Source organism: Rhinoraja longicauda, chromosome 39 (assembly GCF_053455715.1).
Source record: "Rhinoraja longicauda isolate Sanriku21f chromosome 39, sRhiLon1.1, whole genome shotgun sequence".
NCBI lineage: Eukaryota > Metazoa > Chordata > Chondrichthyes > Rajiformes > Arhynchobatidae > Rhinoraja > Rhinoraja longicauda.
Genome location: NC_135991.1, coordinates 8197749 through 8214740, shown reverse-complemented (window position 1 = coordinate 8214740; position 16992 = coordinate 8197749). Strand labels below are relative to the sequence as shown.

The 16992-nt window shown below is 53.4% G+C and overlaps 1 protein-coding gene across 1 annotated transcript in view; it reads left to right on the top strand.

The window, feature by feature from the left end:
• LOC144611183 (E3 ubiquitin-protein ligase HUWE1-like) overlaps positions 1-16992 on the top strand; it is a 231474-nt gene that overhangs the window by 174510 nt on the left and 39972 nt on the right. Inside the window, 6 exon segments of the mRNA XM_078430236.1 lie at positions 5046-5153; positions 6950-7228; positions 8233-8476; positions 11965-12083; positions 13721-13950; positions 16049-16337. Of these exon segments, the coding sequence (XP_078286362.1) occupies positions 5046-5153; positions 6950-7228; positions 8233-8476; positions 11965-12083; positions 13721-13950; positions 16049-16337 (1269 nt within the window).

Genomic DNA, 16992 nt, shown 5'->3' with positions numbered 1-16992 from the left:
ATGGGCCGTTCCTGCACTGTTTGTACAGCAGGCTGGCGACTAGTATGGGCTAGGTGGGCCGAAGGGCCTGTTTCTGCAAGCGTTTGACAGGCTGCTGGCTAGCAAGGGCAGGATGGGCCGATGGGCCTGTTAGACAGGTACATGGATAGGACCGGGTTTGGAGGGATGTGGACCAAACGCGGGCAGGTGGGACTAGTGTAGCTGGGGCTTGTGGGCAAGTTGGGTGTGGAAGGGCCTGTTTCCACGCTGAGTCACTCTATGATTGTATGACTAAAGTCGTTTCGGCCGGGGAAAGAGAAACGACTGCAGGTGCATCCCTAACCTTTTCTCCTCCCTTGTACTCTGAGGTCTCGCGCGTTGGCGTTTTGAGCGTTGCTGGAAGTCTGGAGGTGGAACAATATGCCCTTTGAGATGAGGTAGTAGGTTGTATAGTTTTTTGGGTCATGCCCGATCTCGGAGTTAACTATGCAATCTACTGTCTTTCCCACGGTGGCAAAGCTAGCTTCCCAAAGACGCACAAAGTCTCCATTCAACACTGGATCCGTGCTAACCCAATCCTCAATGGTTCTTCATTATCAAGAGTACCGACCAACGGTGAAACTCGTGTTTAGTTGAGTGGAATTAATTGACTCAGATGGCGGTCAATGGATAATTGGTTTAGACAATTGTGTTTAATGTGGATAAGTGTGAGGTTAATGACTGGGATGAAGGGATTAAAAGTACCATTAGCAAATTTGCAGATGATACAAAGCTGGGTGGTAGAGTGAGCTGTGAGGAAGATGCTACGAGGTTTCAAGAAAGGAGGGAGAGAGAAAACGGGAAATTATAGACCAGTTAGTCTGACATCAGTGGTGGGGAAGATGCTGGAGTCATTTATAAAAGACGAAATTGCGGAGCATTTGGATCGCAGTAACAGGATCGTTCCGAGCCAGCATGGATTTACGAAGGGGAAATCATGCTTGACTAATCTACTGGAATTTTTTGAGGATGTAACTAGGAAAATTGACAGGGGAGAGCCGGTGGATGTGGTGTACCTCGACTTTCAGAAAGCCTTCGACAAGGTCCCACATAGGAGATTGGTGGGCAAAATTAGAGCACATGGTATTGGAGGTAGGGTACTGACATGGATAGAAAATTGGTTGACAGACAGAAAGCAAAGAGTGGGGATAAATGGGTCCCTTTCAGAATGGCAGGCAGTGACTAGTGGGGTACCGCAAGGCTCGGTGTTGGGACCGCAGCTATTTACAATATAAATCAATGACTTGGATGAAGGGATTAAAAGTACCATTAGCAAATTTGCCGATGATACAAAGCTGGGTGGCAGTGTGAGCTGTGAGGAAGATGCTATGAGGTTGCAGGGTGACTTGGACAGGTTGTGTGAGTGGGCGGATGCATGGCAGATGCAGTTTAATGTGGATAAGTGTGAGGTTATCCACTTTGGTGGTAAGAACAGGAAGGCAGAGTATTATCTGAATGGTGTCAAGTTAGGAACAGGGGACGTACAACGAGATCTGGGCGTCCTAGTGCATCAGTCACTGAAAGGAAGCATGCAGGTACAGCAGGCAGTGAAGAAAGCCAATGGCATGTTGGCCTTCATAACAAGAGGAGTTGAGTTTAGGAGCAAAGAGGTCCTTCTGCAGTTGTACAGGACCCTAGTGAGACCGCACCTGGAGTACTGTGTGCAGTTTTGGTCTCCAAATTTGAGGAAGGATATTCTTGCTATTGAGGGCATGCAGCGTAGGTTTACTAGGTTAATTCCCGGAATGGCGGGACTGTCATATGTTGAAAGACTGCAGCATCTGTGGAGAGAACGTAGACAGGTACAAAGTGCTGGAGTAACTCAGCGGGTCGGGCAACATCTCTGTGGAGAACGTGAACAGGTACAAAGTGCTGGAGTAACTCAGCGGGTCAGGCAGCATCTGCGGAGAGAACGTGGACAGGTACAAAGTGCTGGAGTAACTCAGCGGGTCAGGCAGCATCTGCGGAGAAAACGTGGACAGCTACAAAATGCTGGAGTAACTCAGCGGGTCAGGCAGCATCTGCGGAGAGAACGTGGACAGGTACAAAGTGCTGGAGTAACTCAGCGGGTCAGGCAGCATCTGTGGAGAGAACGTGGACAGGTACAAAGTGCTGGAGTAACTCAGCGGGTCAGGCAGCATCTGTGGAGAGCGTGGAAGAGGGACGATTCGAGTCGGGATCCTCCTTCAGTCCGTTCTTTGTGTTCTGTTCGACGCGTCTTTAAACGCCCTGCTACAAATATCGAAGGGGGCGTCAATCTCGGCAAATGGCGGTGCGTGTGGGGCGTGGCGGTGTTTCGTGGGGCGAGAGGGGGCCACTTAATTCTGCTCTGGCTTGCTGAGGTAGTAGGTTGTATAGTTGTAGGGCGGTGATTTGCAGCACGTTGCTTTGCGCCCTGATTGGAGATAACTATACAAGCTACTGCCTTCCTTGCCGAGCAACCAGCCTTCACGCCCTCTCTCAGACCAACACGCCCGCGTTGGCGCGGGTAAATTAGCGCGGCGGGTTTGTACAACTGGGCGCTGAGACGCAAAAGTGTGAATCGAAAAGCAACTCTATAGACAATAGACAATAGGTGCAGGAGGAGGCCATTCGGCCCTTCGAGCCTGCACGCACCGCCATTCAATGTGATCATGGCTGATCATCCACAATCAGTGACCCGTGCCTGCCTTCTCCCCATATCCCTTGATTCCACTAGCCCCTAGAGCTCCACCTAACTCTCTCTTAACTGTTCCTGGACTGTAGTGGTGGGTTTGTTGCTAATGTTTTTGTGTTATAGACAATAGACAATAGGTGCAGGAGGAGGCCATTCGGCCCTTCGAGCCTGTACGCACCGCCATTCAGAACTTTGAGCCAGCACCGCCATTCACCGTGATCACGTCTGATCATTCTCAATCAGTACCCGTTCCTGCCTTCTCCCCATACCCCCTGACTCCGCTATCCTTAAGAGCTTTATCTAACTCTCTCTTGAATGCATTCAAAGAATTGGCCTCCACTGCCTTCTGAGGCAGAGGATTCCACAGATTCACAACTCTCTGACTGAAAACGTTTTTCCTCGTCTCAGTTCTAAATGGCCGACCCCTTATTCTTAAACTGGTTCTGGACTCCCCCAACATTAGGAACATGTTTCCTGCCTCTAACGTGTCCAACCCCTTAATAATCTTATACGTTTCGATAAGATCTCCTCTCATCCTTCTAAATTCCAGTGTATACAAGCCTAGTCGCTCCAGTCTTTCAACATATGACAGTCCCGCCATTCCGGGAATTAACCTAGTAAACCTATGCTGCACGCCCTCAATAGCAAGAATATCCTTCCTCAAATTTGGAGACCAAAACTGCACACAGTACTCCAGGTGCGGTCTCACTAGGGCCCTGTACAACTGCAGAAGGACCTCCTTTTTATTTCCCTTCTTAACAAGGACTTTATTCATGTTACCCTGTACCGGAAGGTACAAAGAATGTTCAACAGTTACATTACATCAGGAAGGACGTCCTTGTAATTGAGGCAGTGCAGCATAGGTTCACCAGGTTAATCCCCGGGATGGCGGGACTATCATATGAGGAAAGATTGGAAAGACTGGGGCTTGTATTCACTGGAGTTTAGAAGGATGAGAGGGGATCTTATAGAGACGTGTAAAATTATAAAAGGACAGGACAAGCTAGATGCAGGAAAAATGTTCCCAATGTTGGGCGACTCCAGAACCAGGGGCCACACAGTCTAAGAATAAAGGGGAGGCCATTTAAAACTGAGGTGAGGAGAGACTTTTTTCTGTTGTGAATGTGTGGAATTCTCTTCCACAGAGGGCAGTGGAGGCCGATTCACTGGATGGATTTAAGAGAGAGTTAGATAGAGCTCTAGGGGCTAGTGGAATCAAGGGATATGGGGAGAAGGCAGGCACGGGTTACTGATTGTGGACGATCAGCCGTGATCACAATGAATGGCGGTGCGTACAGGCTCGAAGTTGCCGAATGGCCTCCTGCAGCTATTTTCTATGTTTCTATGAATGGCGGTGCGTACAGGCTCGCATGGCCTCCTCCTGCACCTATTTTCCATGTTTCTAGAGGGTGGTGAATCTGTGGGATTTATTGGTGGAGGACAAGCCAGTGGATATTTTAAAAGCGGAGTTTGATTAGTACGGGTGTCAGGGGTTTACGGGGAGAAACATAGAAACATAGACAATAGGTGCAGGAGTAGGCCATTCGGTCCTTCGAGCCTGCACCGCCATTCAATATGATCATGGCTGATCATCCAACTCAGTATCCCGTACCTGCCTTCTCTCCATACCCCCTGATCCCTTTAGCCACAAGGGCCACATCTAACTCCCTCTTAAATATAGCCAATGAACTGGCCTCAACTACCCTCTGTGGCAGAGAATTCCACAGATTCACCACTCTGTGTGAAAAAAAACTTTCTCATCTCGGTCCTAAAAGACTTCCCCCTTATCCTTAAGCTGTGACCCCTTGTTCTGGACTTCCCCAATAACGGGAACAATCTTCCCGCATCTAGCCTGTCCAACCCCTCAGGAATTTTGTAAGTTTCTATAAGATCCCCCCTCAATCTTCTAAATTCCAGCAAGTACAAGCCGAGTCTATCCAGTCTTTCTTCATATGAAAGTCCTGCCATCCCAGGAATCAATCTGGTGAACCTTCTCTGTACTCCCTCTATGGCAAGAATGTCTTTCCTCAGATTAGGAGACCAAAACTGTACGCAATACTCCAGGTGTGGTCTCACCAATGCCCTGTACAACTGCAGCAGAACCTCCCTGCTCCTATACTCAAATCCCCTCGCTATGAATGCCAACATACCATTGGCTTTCTTCACTGCCTGCTGCACCTGCATGCCTACTTTCAATGACTGGTGCACCACGACACCCAGGTCTCGTTGCATCTCCCCTTCTCCTAATCGAGAACGGGGTTGGAGGGTGAGATGGGTCGGCCATGGCGGGGCGGGCTTGACGGGCCGAAGGGCCTCACTCCGCTCCGATCACCGATGGACTCACCGCGCCGTCTCTCTTCCGTCTCTGCAGGCGTCTGCTCCAGCGCCCTGTCGGCCACCAACGAGGCCATCAGCAACATCGCCGCCTCCATCGCGGAGGCCGCGCTGGAGGCCATGAGGACGCACGGGCAGTTAACGGGTGAGCCACGGCCAGGATCTCCGGGACCGCCGGGCACCGCGGTGTGGGGGGGGAGGGGGGGGTGGGATGCATCCTGGACAAGCATTGTGACACACACCGATCAGCCAAAACATTACGACCACTGACAGGCCAAGTGAATATCATTGGTTATCTTGTTACAATGGCAAGGGGCGGGATATATTAGGCAGCAAGTGAACAGTCAGTTCTTGAAGTTGACGTGTTGGATGCGGGAGAAATGGGCAGGAGTAAAGACCTGAGCGACTTTGACAAGGGCCAAATTGTTCTGGCCAGACGACTGGGTCAGAGCATCTCTGAAACGGCAAGGCTTGTGGGGTGCTCCCGGTCAGCAGTGGTGAGTACCGACCGACAGTGGTCCGAGGAGGGCCAAACCACAAACCGGCGACAGGCAGGGTGTTGGGCGCCCAAGGCTCATCGATGCGCGAGGGCAACGAAGGCTATCCCGTCTGGTCCGAGCCGACAGAAGGTCGACTGTGGCACAAGTCACGGAAAATGTTAATGGTGGTCACGGGAGGAATGTGTCACAATACACAGTGCATCGCACCCTGCTGCGTATGGGGCTGCACACGGAGGACCAACAGCATATTAGGCAGGTGGGCGTAATGTTTTGGCTCATCAGGTGTAGTTTAATACTCAGTATATTTGATATTTAAGAATTGTACCTGTACTGTGGGGGTGGGTTTGTTGCTGATGTTTTTGTGTTGTACGTGTTATTCTTGTAAATAGTCGATTAAATTTAGTTTTGGGTACAAAGGAAAAAAACTGGTGGGGAATCAAGAACTAGAAAGCGTTTAAAAAAAACAAACACTTTGCTGGAGTAACTCAGCGGGACAGGCAGCATCTCTGGAGAGAAGGAATGACAATCGGTGCAGGAGGAGGCCATTCGGCCCTCCGTTCTAAATGGCCGACCCCTTATTCTTAAACTGTGTGGCCCCTGGTTCTGGACTCCCCCAACATCGGGAACATGTTTCCTGCCTCTAACGTGTCCAACCCCTTAATAATCTTATATGTTTCGATAAGATCCCCTCTCATCCTTCTAAATTCCAGTGTATACAAGCCTCGCCACTCCAGTCGCTCCAGTCTTTCTGGGGCGTAATGTTTTCAAGAGAGAGTTACATTTCGCTCTTAGGGCTAAGGGAATCGAGGGATATGGGGAGAAAGCAGGAACGGGGTACTGATTATAGGTCGGCCATGATTAGATTGAATGGCGGTGCTGGCTCGAAGGGCTGAATAGCCTCCTGCACCTATTTTTCTTTGTCTCGAAGTGCTGGAGTGACTCAACGGTCGGGCAGCATCTCGGGAGAGAAGGAATGGGTGACGTTTCGGGTCGTGACCCTTCTTCTTTCTCTGTCTCTGTGTGGGCGACCGGTTTTTAAAATGGCCGCCGACTGACCGGTCTCTGTGTGAGCGACCGGTTTTTAAAATGGCCGCCGACTGACCGGTCTCTGTGTGAGCGACCGGTTTTTAAAATGGCCGCCGACTGACCGGTCTCTGTGTGAGCGACCGGTTTTCAAAATGGCCGCCGACTGACCGGTCTCTGTGTGAGCGACCGGTTTTCAAAATGGCCGCCGGCTGACCGGTCTGTGTGAGCGACCGGTTTTAAAAATGGCCGCCGACTGACCGGTCTCTGTGTGAGCGACCGGGTTTTAAAATGGCCGCCGACTGACCGGTCTCTGTGTGAGCGACCGGTTTTTAAAATGGCCGCCGACTGACCGGTCTCTGTGTGAGCGACCGGGTTTTTAAAATGGCCGCCGACTGACCGGTTCCCTCCCTCGTAGACGCCGAGCCTCCCGCCGTGGGTTCCACCGGACTGGACACGCCCCGCTTGGAGACCTTCCTGCCCGCCCTGACTTCCATGGAGGGCCCGGGGGCCTCTGAGACCCCTGCCCTTGAGGCGGCCCCCCGTCCCGGGGAGCGGTCCTCGCCACTGCGCCTGCCGGCTACGCACGAGGAGGCGGCCGCCGCGGTCGCACAGTCCCTGACCGAGGCCGCTCCGGAAAGAGGCAGCATCGACAACGAGGCACTGCAGATGGAAATGTCCCCTGCACCCACCAATGGTGAGATACAGAGAGTCCACACCTTCCCCTTCCCCCTCTCCGCCCTTCCCCTCTCCCTCCTTCCCCACTCTCCCCTTCTCCACCTCTCCCCCCTCCCCTCTCGTTCCCCCCCTTCCCCCTCTCATTCCTCTTCCCCTCCTCTCCACCTTCCCCTTTCCCTCCTCCCCCTCTCCTCTCCCCCTTCCCCTCCTCCCCCTCTCTGCCCTTCCCCCTCTCCCCCTACCCCCTCCTCTTCCCCCTTCCCCTCCCTCCTTCCCCACTCCCCTCTTCCCCTCTCGCCCCTTTCCCGCTCCTCTCCACCTTCCCTCCTCTCCCCTCTCCCTCCTCCTCCCCTTCCCCCTCTCCATCCTCTTCCCCTCTCCCTCCCCTTCCCCTCTCTCCCCTTCCCCTCTCTCCCCTTCCCCTCTCTCTCCTTCCCCTCTCCACTCTTCCCCTCTCCACTCTTCCCCTCTCCCCCCTTCCCCTCTCCCCCTTCCCCTCTCCCTCCTCTTCCCCTCTTCCCCTCTCCCTCCTCTTCCCCTCTCCATCCTCCCCCCTCTCCCCCATTCCCCTCTCAAGGCTGGTGAATCCCACAGATTCACTGCCCTCTGGCTAAAGAAATTCCCCCTCGTCTCCTTCCTAAAGGAACGTCCTTTAATTCTGAGGCTGTGCCCTCTGGTCCCAGACTCTCCCACTAGTGGAAACATCCTCTCCACATCCACTCTATCCAGGCCGCGTGCTGTTCGGTAAACGTTTCAATGAGGCCCTCCCCCCCCCCACGCGATCTTCTAAACTTCAGCGAGTACAGGCCCAGTGCCAACAAACGCTCATCGTACGTTAACCCACTCATTCCTGGGATGGTTCTTGTAAACCTCCTCTGGATCTTCTCTCCAGAGCCAGCACATCCCTGGTTTTGTATACGAGCCCTCTTGAGATAAATGCCAGGTCGGCTCGGTGGGCCGAAGGGCCTGTTTCCGCGCCCTGTCTCCGAAACTAAAGCCGTGCGTTTTCCGCCATCCCCTCAGCGTCCCAGTCACCGGAGAGAGTGGAAGGCTCGGACGCGCTGGTGACGGTGGGAAGCCAGCTGGAGGGGTCTCCGATGGACACCAGCAGCCCAGTGTCGGCCATCTTGGAGGAGGCGGCGGCCGAGGGTCTCGGGCCCGGCGCGGGCGAGCAGGAGAGGCCGGGGGCCGAGGAATGCCGGCAGCCCGCCGAGACGGCCCCCGCGGCAGAGGCCCGGCCGGAAACGGCCACCACCGGCGAGCTGAGGTAAGTGCATCTCTGATCCAAGCGTGGGCCCAATCTCCATGGGTTGTCCACGTCCAAGACTGGGCCCAATCTCCATGGGTTGTCCACATCCAAGCATGGGCCCAATCTCCATGGGTTGTCCACATCCAAGCATGGGCCCAATCTCCATGGGTATTGTCCACATCCAAGCATGGGCCCAATCTCCATGGGTTGTCCACGTCCAAGCATGGGCCCAATCTCCATGGGTTGTCCACATCCAAGCATGGGCCCAATCTCCATGGGTTGTCCACATCCAAGCATGGGCCCAATCTCCATGTGTTGTCCACATCCAAGCATGGGCCCAATCTCCATGGGTTGTCCTCATCCAAGCTAGATCCAACCACGATCCCAATCTCCATGGGTTGTCCACATCCAACCACAGTCCCAATCTCCAGGGATAGTGTCCGCTTCCAAGCACAATACCAACCTCCATGGGTTGTCCTCATCTAAGCCAGATCCAAGCATGGGCCCAGTCTCCATGGGTTGTCCACATCCAACCACAGTCCCAATCTCCATGGATTGTGTCCGAAGAAGAGCCTCGACCCGAAACGTCGCCCATTCCTTCTCTCCAGAGATGCTGCCTGTCCCGCTGAGTTTCTCCAGCTTTTTGTATCTGTCGCCAATCTCCATGGATGGTGTCCTCTTCCCAGCACATACCAATCTCCATGGGTTGTCCTCATCCAAGCTTGGGCCCAATCTCCATGGGTTGTCATCCAAGCTTGGGCCCAATCTCCATGGGTTGTCCACATCCAAGCTTGGGCCCAATCTCCATGGGTTGTCATCCAAGCATGGGCCCAATCTCCATGGGTTGTCCTCATCCAAGCCAGATCCAAATCTCCATCGGCTGTGTCCTCAACCAAGTCAGATCCAAGCATGGGCCCAATCTCCATGGGTTGTCCTGATCCAAGCATGGGCCCAATCTCAGCTTGTCCACATCCAAGCATGGGCCCAATCTCCATGGGTTGTCCACATCCAAGCATGGGCCCAATCTCCATGGGTTGTCCACATCCAAGCATGGGCCCAATCTCCATGGGTTGTCCACATCCAAGCATGGGCCCAATCTCCATGGGTTGTCCTGATCCAAGCGTGGGACCAATCTCAGCTTGTCCTCGTCCAAGATTGGTCCCAATCTCCACGGGTTGTCCTCATCCAAGCTAGATCCAACCACGATCCCAATCTCCATGGGTTGTCCACATCCAATCACAGTCCCAATCTCCAAGGGTAGTTTCTGCATCCAACCACGATCCCAATCTCCATGGGTTGTCTTCATCCAAGCTAGATCCAACCACGATCCCAATCTCCATGGGTTGTCCTCATCCAAGCTAGATCCAACCATGACCCAATCTCCATGGGTTGTCCAAATCCAACCACAGTCCCAATCTCCATGGGTAGTTTCTGCATCCAAGCACGATCCCAATCTCCATGGGTTGTCCTCATCCAAGCTAGATCCAACCACGATCCCAATCTCCATGGGTTGTCCTCATCCAAGCTAGATCCAACCATAATCCCAATCTTCATGGGTAGTTTCTGCATCCAAGCACAATACCAATCTCCATGGGTTGTCCTCATCCAAGCTAGATCCAACCATGATCCCAATCTCCATGGGTTGTCCACATCCAACCACAGTCCCAATCTCCAGGGATAGTGTCCGCTTCCAAGCACAATACCAACCTCCATGGGTTGTCCTCATCTAAGCCAGATCCAAGCATGGGCCCAGTCTCCATGGGTTGTCCACATCCAACCACAGTCCCAATCTCCATGGATTGTGTCCGAAGAAGAGCCTCGACCCGAAACGTCGCCCATTCCTTCTCCAGAGATGCTGCCTGTCCCGCTGAGTTTCTCCAGCTTTTTGTATCTGTCGCCAATCTCCATGGATGGTGTCCTCTTCCCAGCACATACCAATCTCCATGGGTTGTCCTCATCCAAGCTAGATCCAACCACGATCCCAATCTCCATGGGTTGTCCTCATCCAGGCTAGATCCAACCACGATCCCAATCCCAATCTCTATGGGTTGTCCTCATCCAAGCTAGATCCAACCATGATCCCAATCTCCATGGGTTGTCCTCATCCAAGCTAGATCCAACCATGACCCAATCTCCATGGGTTGTCCACATCCAATCACAGTCCCAATCTCCATGGGTAGTTTCTGCATCGAAGCACGATCCCAATCTCCATGGGTTGTCTTCATCCAAGCTAGATCCAACCACGATCCCAATCTTCATGGGTAGTTTCTGCATCCAAGCACAATACCAATCTCCATGGGTTGTCCTCATCCAACCACAGTCCCAATCTCCAGGGATAGTGTCCACTTCCAAGCACAATACTAACCTCCATGGGTTGTCCTCATCTAAGCCAGATCCAAGCATGGGCCCAGTCTCCATGGGTTGTCCACATCCAACCACAGTCCAAATCTCCATGGAATGTGTCCGAAGAAGGGTCTCGACCCGAAACGTCGCCCATTCCTTCTCTCCAGAGATGCTGCCTGCCCCGCTGTGTTTCTCCAGCTTTTTGTATCTGTCGCCAATCTCCATGGATGGTGTCTTCTTCCAAGCACATACCAATCTCCATGGGTTGTCCACATCCAAGCTTGATCCAACCACGATCCCAATCTCCATGGGTTGTCCTCATCCAGGCTAGATCCAACCACGATCCCAATCCCAATCTCTATGGGTTGTCCTCATCCAAGCTAGATCCAACCATGACCCAATCTCCATGGGTTGTCCACATCCAATCACAGTCCCAATCTCCATGGGTAGTTTCTGCATCCAAGCACGATCCCAATCTCCATGGGTTGTCTTCATCCAAGCTAGATCCAACCACGATCCCAATCTCCATGGGTTGTCTTCATCCAAGCTAGATCCAACCACGATCCCAATCTCCATGGGTTGTCTTCATCCAAGCTAGATCCAAGCACGATCCCAATCTCCATGGGTTGTCCTCATCCAAGCTAGATCCAACCATGATCCCAATCTCCATGGGTTGTCCTCATCCAAGCTAGATCCAACCACGATCCCAATCTCCATGGGTTGTCTTCATCCAAGCTAGATCCAACCATGACCCAATCTCTATGGGTTGTCCAAATCCAACCACAGTCCCAATCTCCAAGGGTAGTTTCCGCATCCAAGCACAATACCAGTCTCCATGGGTTGTCTTCATCCAAGCTAGATCCAACCATGATCCCAATCTCCATGGGTTGTCCTCATCCAAGCTAGATCCAACCATGACCCAATCTCCATGGGTTGTCCTCATCCAAGCTAGATCCAACCATGACCCAATCTCCATGGGTTATCCAAATCCAACCACAGTCCCAATCTCCATGGGTTGTCCACATCCAAGCCGTCCCTAGTCTCTCCAGAGATGCTGCCTGAGCCGCTGAGTTGCTCCGGCATTTTGTGTCCATCCACCACTCTATCCAGGCCTTCCTCTCGTTTGCTGAGTGGCTGTTTCTCTCTCCCCTCTCTCCTGGCAGTGTGACCTCTTCTGTCACGTCGGTGGCCTTGCCGACCAGAGAAGGCGTGCCTGGAGCCGTGGTGACGGCATCTTCTGAGGGGCAACCTTCCTCCAACAGCGATGAAGACCCTCTTGCAGGTACGTAGCACAGGGCTGCCCCTTCCCAACAGGGAAGCAGTCGATGTTAGATAGATACATAGAAACATAGACAACAGGTGCAGGAGGAGGCCCTTCCAGCCTGCACCGCCATTCATTGTGATGTTGGCTGATCATCCACAATCAATAACCCGTGCCTGCCTTCTCCCCATATCCCTTTGGAGGGATATGGACCAAACGCGGGCAGGTGGGACTAGTGTAGATGGGGCATGTTGGCCGTGTGGGCGGGTGGGACTAGTGTAGATGAGGCATGTTGGGCGGTGTGGGCGGGTGGGACTAGTGTAGATGGGGCATGTTGGGCGGGTGGGACTTGTGTAGATGGGGCATGTTGGGCGTTGTGGGCAGGTGGGACTAGTGTAGATGGGGCATGTTGGTCGGTGTGGGCAAGTGGGACTAGTGTAGATGGGGCGTGTGGGCGGGTGGGACTAGTGTAGATGGGGCATGTTGGTCGGTGTGGGCAAGTGGGACTAGTGTAGATGGGGCGTGTGGGCGGGTGGGACTAGTGTAGATGGGGCATGTTGGCCAGTGTGGGCGGGTGGGACTAGTGTAGATGGGGCATGTTGGCCAGTGTGGGCGGGTGGGACTAGTGTAGATGAGGCATGTTGGGCGGTGTGGGCAGGTGGGACTAGTGTAGATGGGGCATGTTGGGCGGTGTGGGCAGGTGGGACTAGTGTAGATGGGGCATGTTGGCCGGTGTGGGCAGGTGGGACTAGTGTAGATGGGGCATGTTGACCGGTGTGAGGAAGTTGGGCCTAAGGGCCTGTTTCCATGCTGGATGACTCAAGATGGGGCTGTTCCTGTGCTCTTCGTATGTTTGGCTTGGTAGAGTTGCCGCCTCACAGCGCCAGAGACCCGGGTTCGATCCTGACCACGGGTGCTGTCTGTGCGGAGTTTGTACGTACTCCCCGTGACCGGGTGGGTTTTCTCCGGGCGCTCCGGTTTCCTCCCGCACTCCAAAGACGTGCGGGTTTGTAGGTTAATTGGCTTGGTGTTTGTGCAGATTGTAGGATAGTGTGAGTGTGCGGGGATCGCTGGTCGGCGCGGACTTGGTGGGGAAGGGATTGTGTTTCCACGCTGTATCTCTAAACTAAACTAGTGTCTGAACGGGCGATCGCTGGTTCGGCGCGGACTCGGTGGGGAAGGGATTGTGTTTCCGCGCTGTATTTCCAAACTAAACTAATCTAAATAAATGCTCTATAGTTAAAAGCCAGAGAGAGGGCGAGAGTTTGGGGCCTGTTTCAAGATGGCCGACTTTTGCCTCCTGTTTCCGCGCTGTATCTCCAAACTAAACTAAACTAAATAAAAGCTCTATGGTAAAAAAAACAAAGAGAGGGCGAGAGTTTGGGGCCTGTTTCAAGATGGCCGACTTTTGCCTCCTGTTTCCGCGCTGTATCTCCAAACTAAACTAAACTAAATAAAAGCTCAATAGTAAAAAACCAGAGAGAGGGCGAGTTTGGGGCCTGTTTCAAGATGGCCAACTTTTGCCTCCTGTTTCCGCGCTGCATCTCTAAACTAAACTAGCGTGTGAACGGGCGATCGCTGGTCGGCGCGGACGGACTCGGTGGGGATGGGACTGTGTTTCCGCACCACGGCCTGTTTAACGTTTACGCTACCCGCAGGGATCAGCCTTCCCGAGGGAGTGGACCCTTCCTTCTTGGCCGCCCTGCCCGAGGACATCCGCCGCGAGGTGCTGCAGAACCAGCTGGGCATCCGGCCGCCCAGCCGAGCGGCGGCCACGGTGGCAGCTGCTGCCGCGGCCGCCACCGCCGCCACGCTGGTGGGCAACCAGGCGGTGACCGAGGTCAGCCCCGAGTTTCTGGCCGCCCTGCCGCCCGCCATCCAAGAGGAGGTACGAGGCCACGCGCTCGGATAGAACGCCGCGCTGCTACGACCCGTCCCCTTGTGTCCACCGTCCCGTGAGAAGCCCCCCGACCAGAAACATCCCTCCTCGATCTACTCCCTCCCCTTCGTAGTCGGGTCCCGACCCGAAACGCTCGTGACGTAGAAACATAGAAAATAGGTGCAGGAGTAGGCCATTCAGCCCTTCGAGCCTGTACGCACTTGCCATTCAATACGATCATGGCTGATCATCCAACTCAGTATCCCGTACCTGCCTTCACTCCATACCCCCTGATCCCTTTAGCCACAAGGGCCACATCTAACTCCCTCTTAAATATAGCCAATGAACTGGCCTCAACTACCTTCTGTGGCAGAGAATTCCACAGACTCACCACTCTGTGTGAAGAAATGTTTTCTCATCTCGGCCCTAAAAGACTTCCCCCTTATCCTTAAACTGTGACCCCTGGTTCTGGACTTCCCCAACATCGGGAACAATCTTCCCGCATCTAGCCTCTCCAACCCCTTAAGAATTTTATATGTTTCTATAAGATCCCCCCTCAGTCTTCTAAATTCCAGCGAGTACAAGCCGAGTCTATCCAGTCTTTCTTCATATGAAAGTCCTGCCATCCCAGGGATCAATCTGGTGAACCTTCTCTGTACTCCCTCTATGGCAAGAATGTCTTTCCTCAGATTAGGAGACCAAAACTGTACGCAATACGTGATTGGGGCAGAATTAGGCCATTCGGCCCATCAAGTCCTCTCCGCCATTCAATCGTGGCTGATCTATCTCTCCCTCCTAACCCCATTCTCCTGCCTTCTCCCCTGACACCCGTACTAATCAAGAATCTATCTGTCTCTGCCTTAAAAATATCCACTGACTTGTGGCCTCCACAGCCTTCTGTGGCAACGAATCCCACAGATTCACCACCCTCTGGCTAAAGAAATTAGACAATAGGTGCAGGAGGAGGCCATTTGGCCCTTCGAGCCAGCACCGCCATTCAATGTGATCATGGCTGATCATTCTCAATCAGTACCCCGTTCCTGCCTTCTCCCCATACCCCCTGACTCCGCTATCCTTAAGAGCTCTATCTAGCTCTCTCTTGAATGCATTCAGAGAATCGGCTTCCACTGCCTTCTGAGGCAGAGAATTCCACAGATTTACAACTGAAAAAGTTTTCCTCATCTCTGTTCTAAATGGCCGACCCCTTATTCTTAAACTGTGGCCCCTGGTTCTGGACTCCCCCAACATTGGGAACATGTTTCCTGCCTCTAAAGTGTCCAAACCCTTAATAATCTTATATGTTTCGATAAGATCCCCTCTCATCCTTCTAAATTCCAGCGTATACAAGCCCAGTCGCTCCAGTCTTTGAACGTACGACAGTCCCGCCATTCCGGGAATTAACCTGGTGAACCTACGCTGCACGCCCTCAATAGCAAGAATATCCCTCCTCAAATTTGGAGACCAAAACTGCACACAGTACTCCAGGTGCGGTCTCACTAGGGCCCTGTACAACTGCAGAAGGACCTCTTTGCTCCTATACTCAACTCCTGTACAACTGCAGAAATTCCTCCTCATCTCCTTCCTAAAGGAACGTCCTTTAATTCTGTTGGAAAATAACTGCAGTCTGAAGACGGGTCTGGTCATCAGTCTGAAGAAGGGTCTCGACCCGAAACGTCACCCATTCCTTCTCTCCTCAGATGCTGCCTGACCCGCCGAGTTCCTCCAGCACTCTGTGCTTTACTCGAGGTTCCAGCACCTGCAGTTTCTCGTGACTCCCATCTCTTGCCCCACCCCTCCCTCTCGCCTCCCTGCAACAGATATCTCCCCCCAACCCCATCAGACCAAAGTGCCCCGACCCCAAACGCCGCCTGTTCATCTAACCACAGATGCCGCCTGACCCTGTGTTCCTCCGACATGTTTGGTTATTGCTTAAGATTCTAGCATCTGCAGTCTCTTGTGTATCCTGTTGACAATGTTTCTTCTGTGTGCGTGTGTGTACCTGCCTCTGTGTGCGTGTGTGTACCTCTATGTGTGCCTGTGTGTGTGTGTACCTGTGTGTGTGTGTGTATACCTCTGTGTGTGTGTGCGCGTGCGTGCGTGCCCGCAGGTACTGGCACAGCAGCGGGTGGAGCAGCAGCGGAGAGAGCTGGCACAGACGGCCAACTCGGACTCGCCAATGGACCCGGTCACCTTCATCCAGACCCTCCCTTCGGACCTACGTCGCAGCGTGCTGGAGGACATGGAGGACAGCGTGCTGGCAGTGATGCCCCCCGACATCGCGGCCGAAGCCCAGGCCCTTCGGCGAGAACAGGAGGCGCGGCAGCGGCAGCTGATGCACGAGCGTCTGTTCAGCCACAGCAGCTCGTCCGCGCTCTCTGCCATCTTGCGGAGTACAGGTAACGGTCTGCCCGCTTGCCCGCTCACCCATCAGCACCCTGCTTCTCCCCTGGGAGACCGACCACAGAGGACAAACACACCTCAACTTTCGTTTAGAGACACAGCGCAGAATCAGGAGGCAAAAGTCGGCCATCTTGAAACAGGCCCCAAACTCTCGCCCTCTCTCTGGTTTCTTACCATAGAGCTTTTATTTAGTTTAGTTTAGTTTGGAGATACAGCGCGGAAACACAATCCCTTCCCCACCGAGTCCGTCCACGCCGACCAGCGATCGCCCGTTCACACACTAGTTTAGTTTAGAGACACAGCGTGGAAACAGGAGGCAAAAGTCGGCCATCTTGAAACAGGCCCTTCCCCACCGAGTCCGCGCCGACCGGCGATCGCCCGTTCACACACTAGTTTAGTTTAGAGACACAGCGCGGAAACACAATCCCTACCCCACCGAGTCCGCGCCGACCAGCGATCCCCGCACACGAACACTATCCTACACACACTCGGGACAATTTCCAATTTTATCGAAGCCAATTAACCTACAAACCCACACGTCTTTAGAGTGTGGGAGGAAACCAGAGCACCCGGAGAAAACCCACGCAGGTCACGGGGAGAACGTACAAACTCCGTACAGACAGCGCCCGTAGTCAGGATCGAACCCGGGTC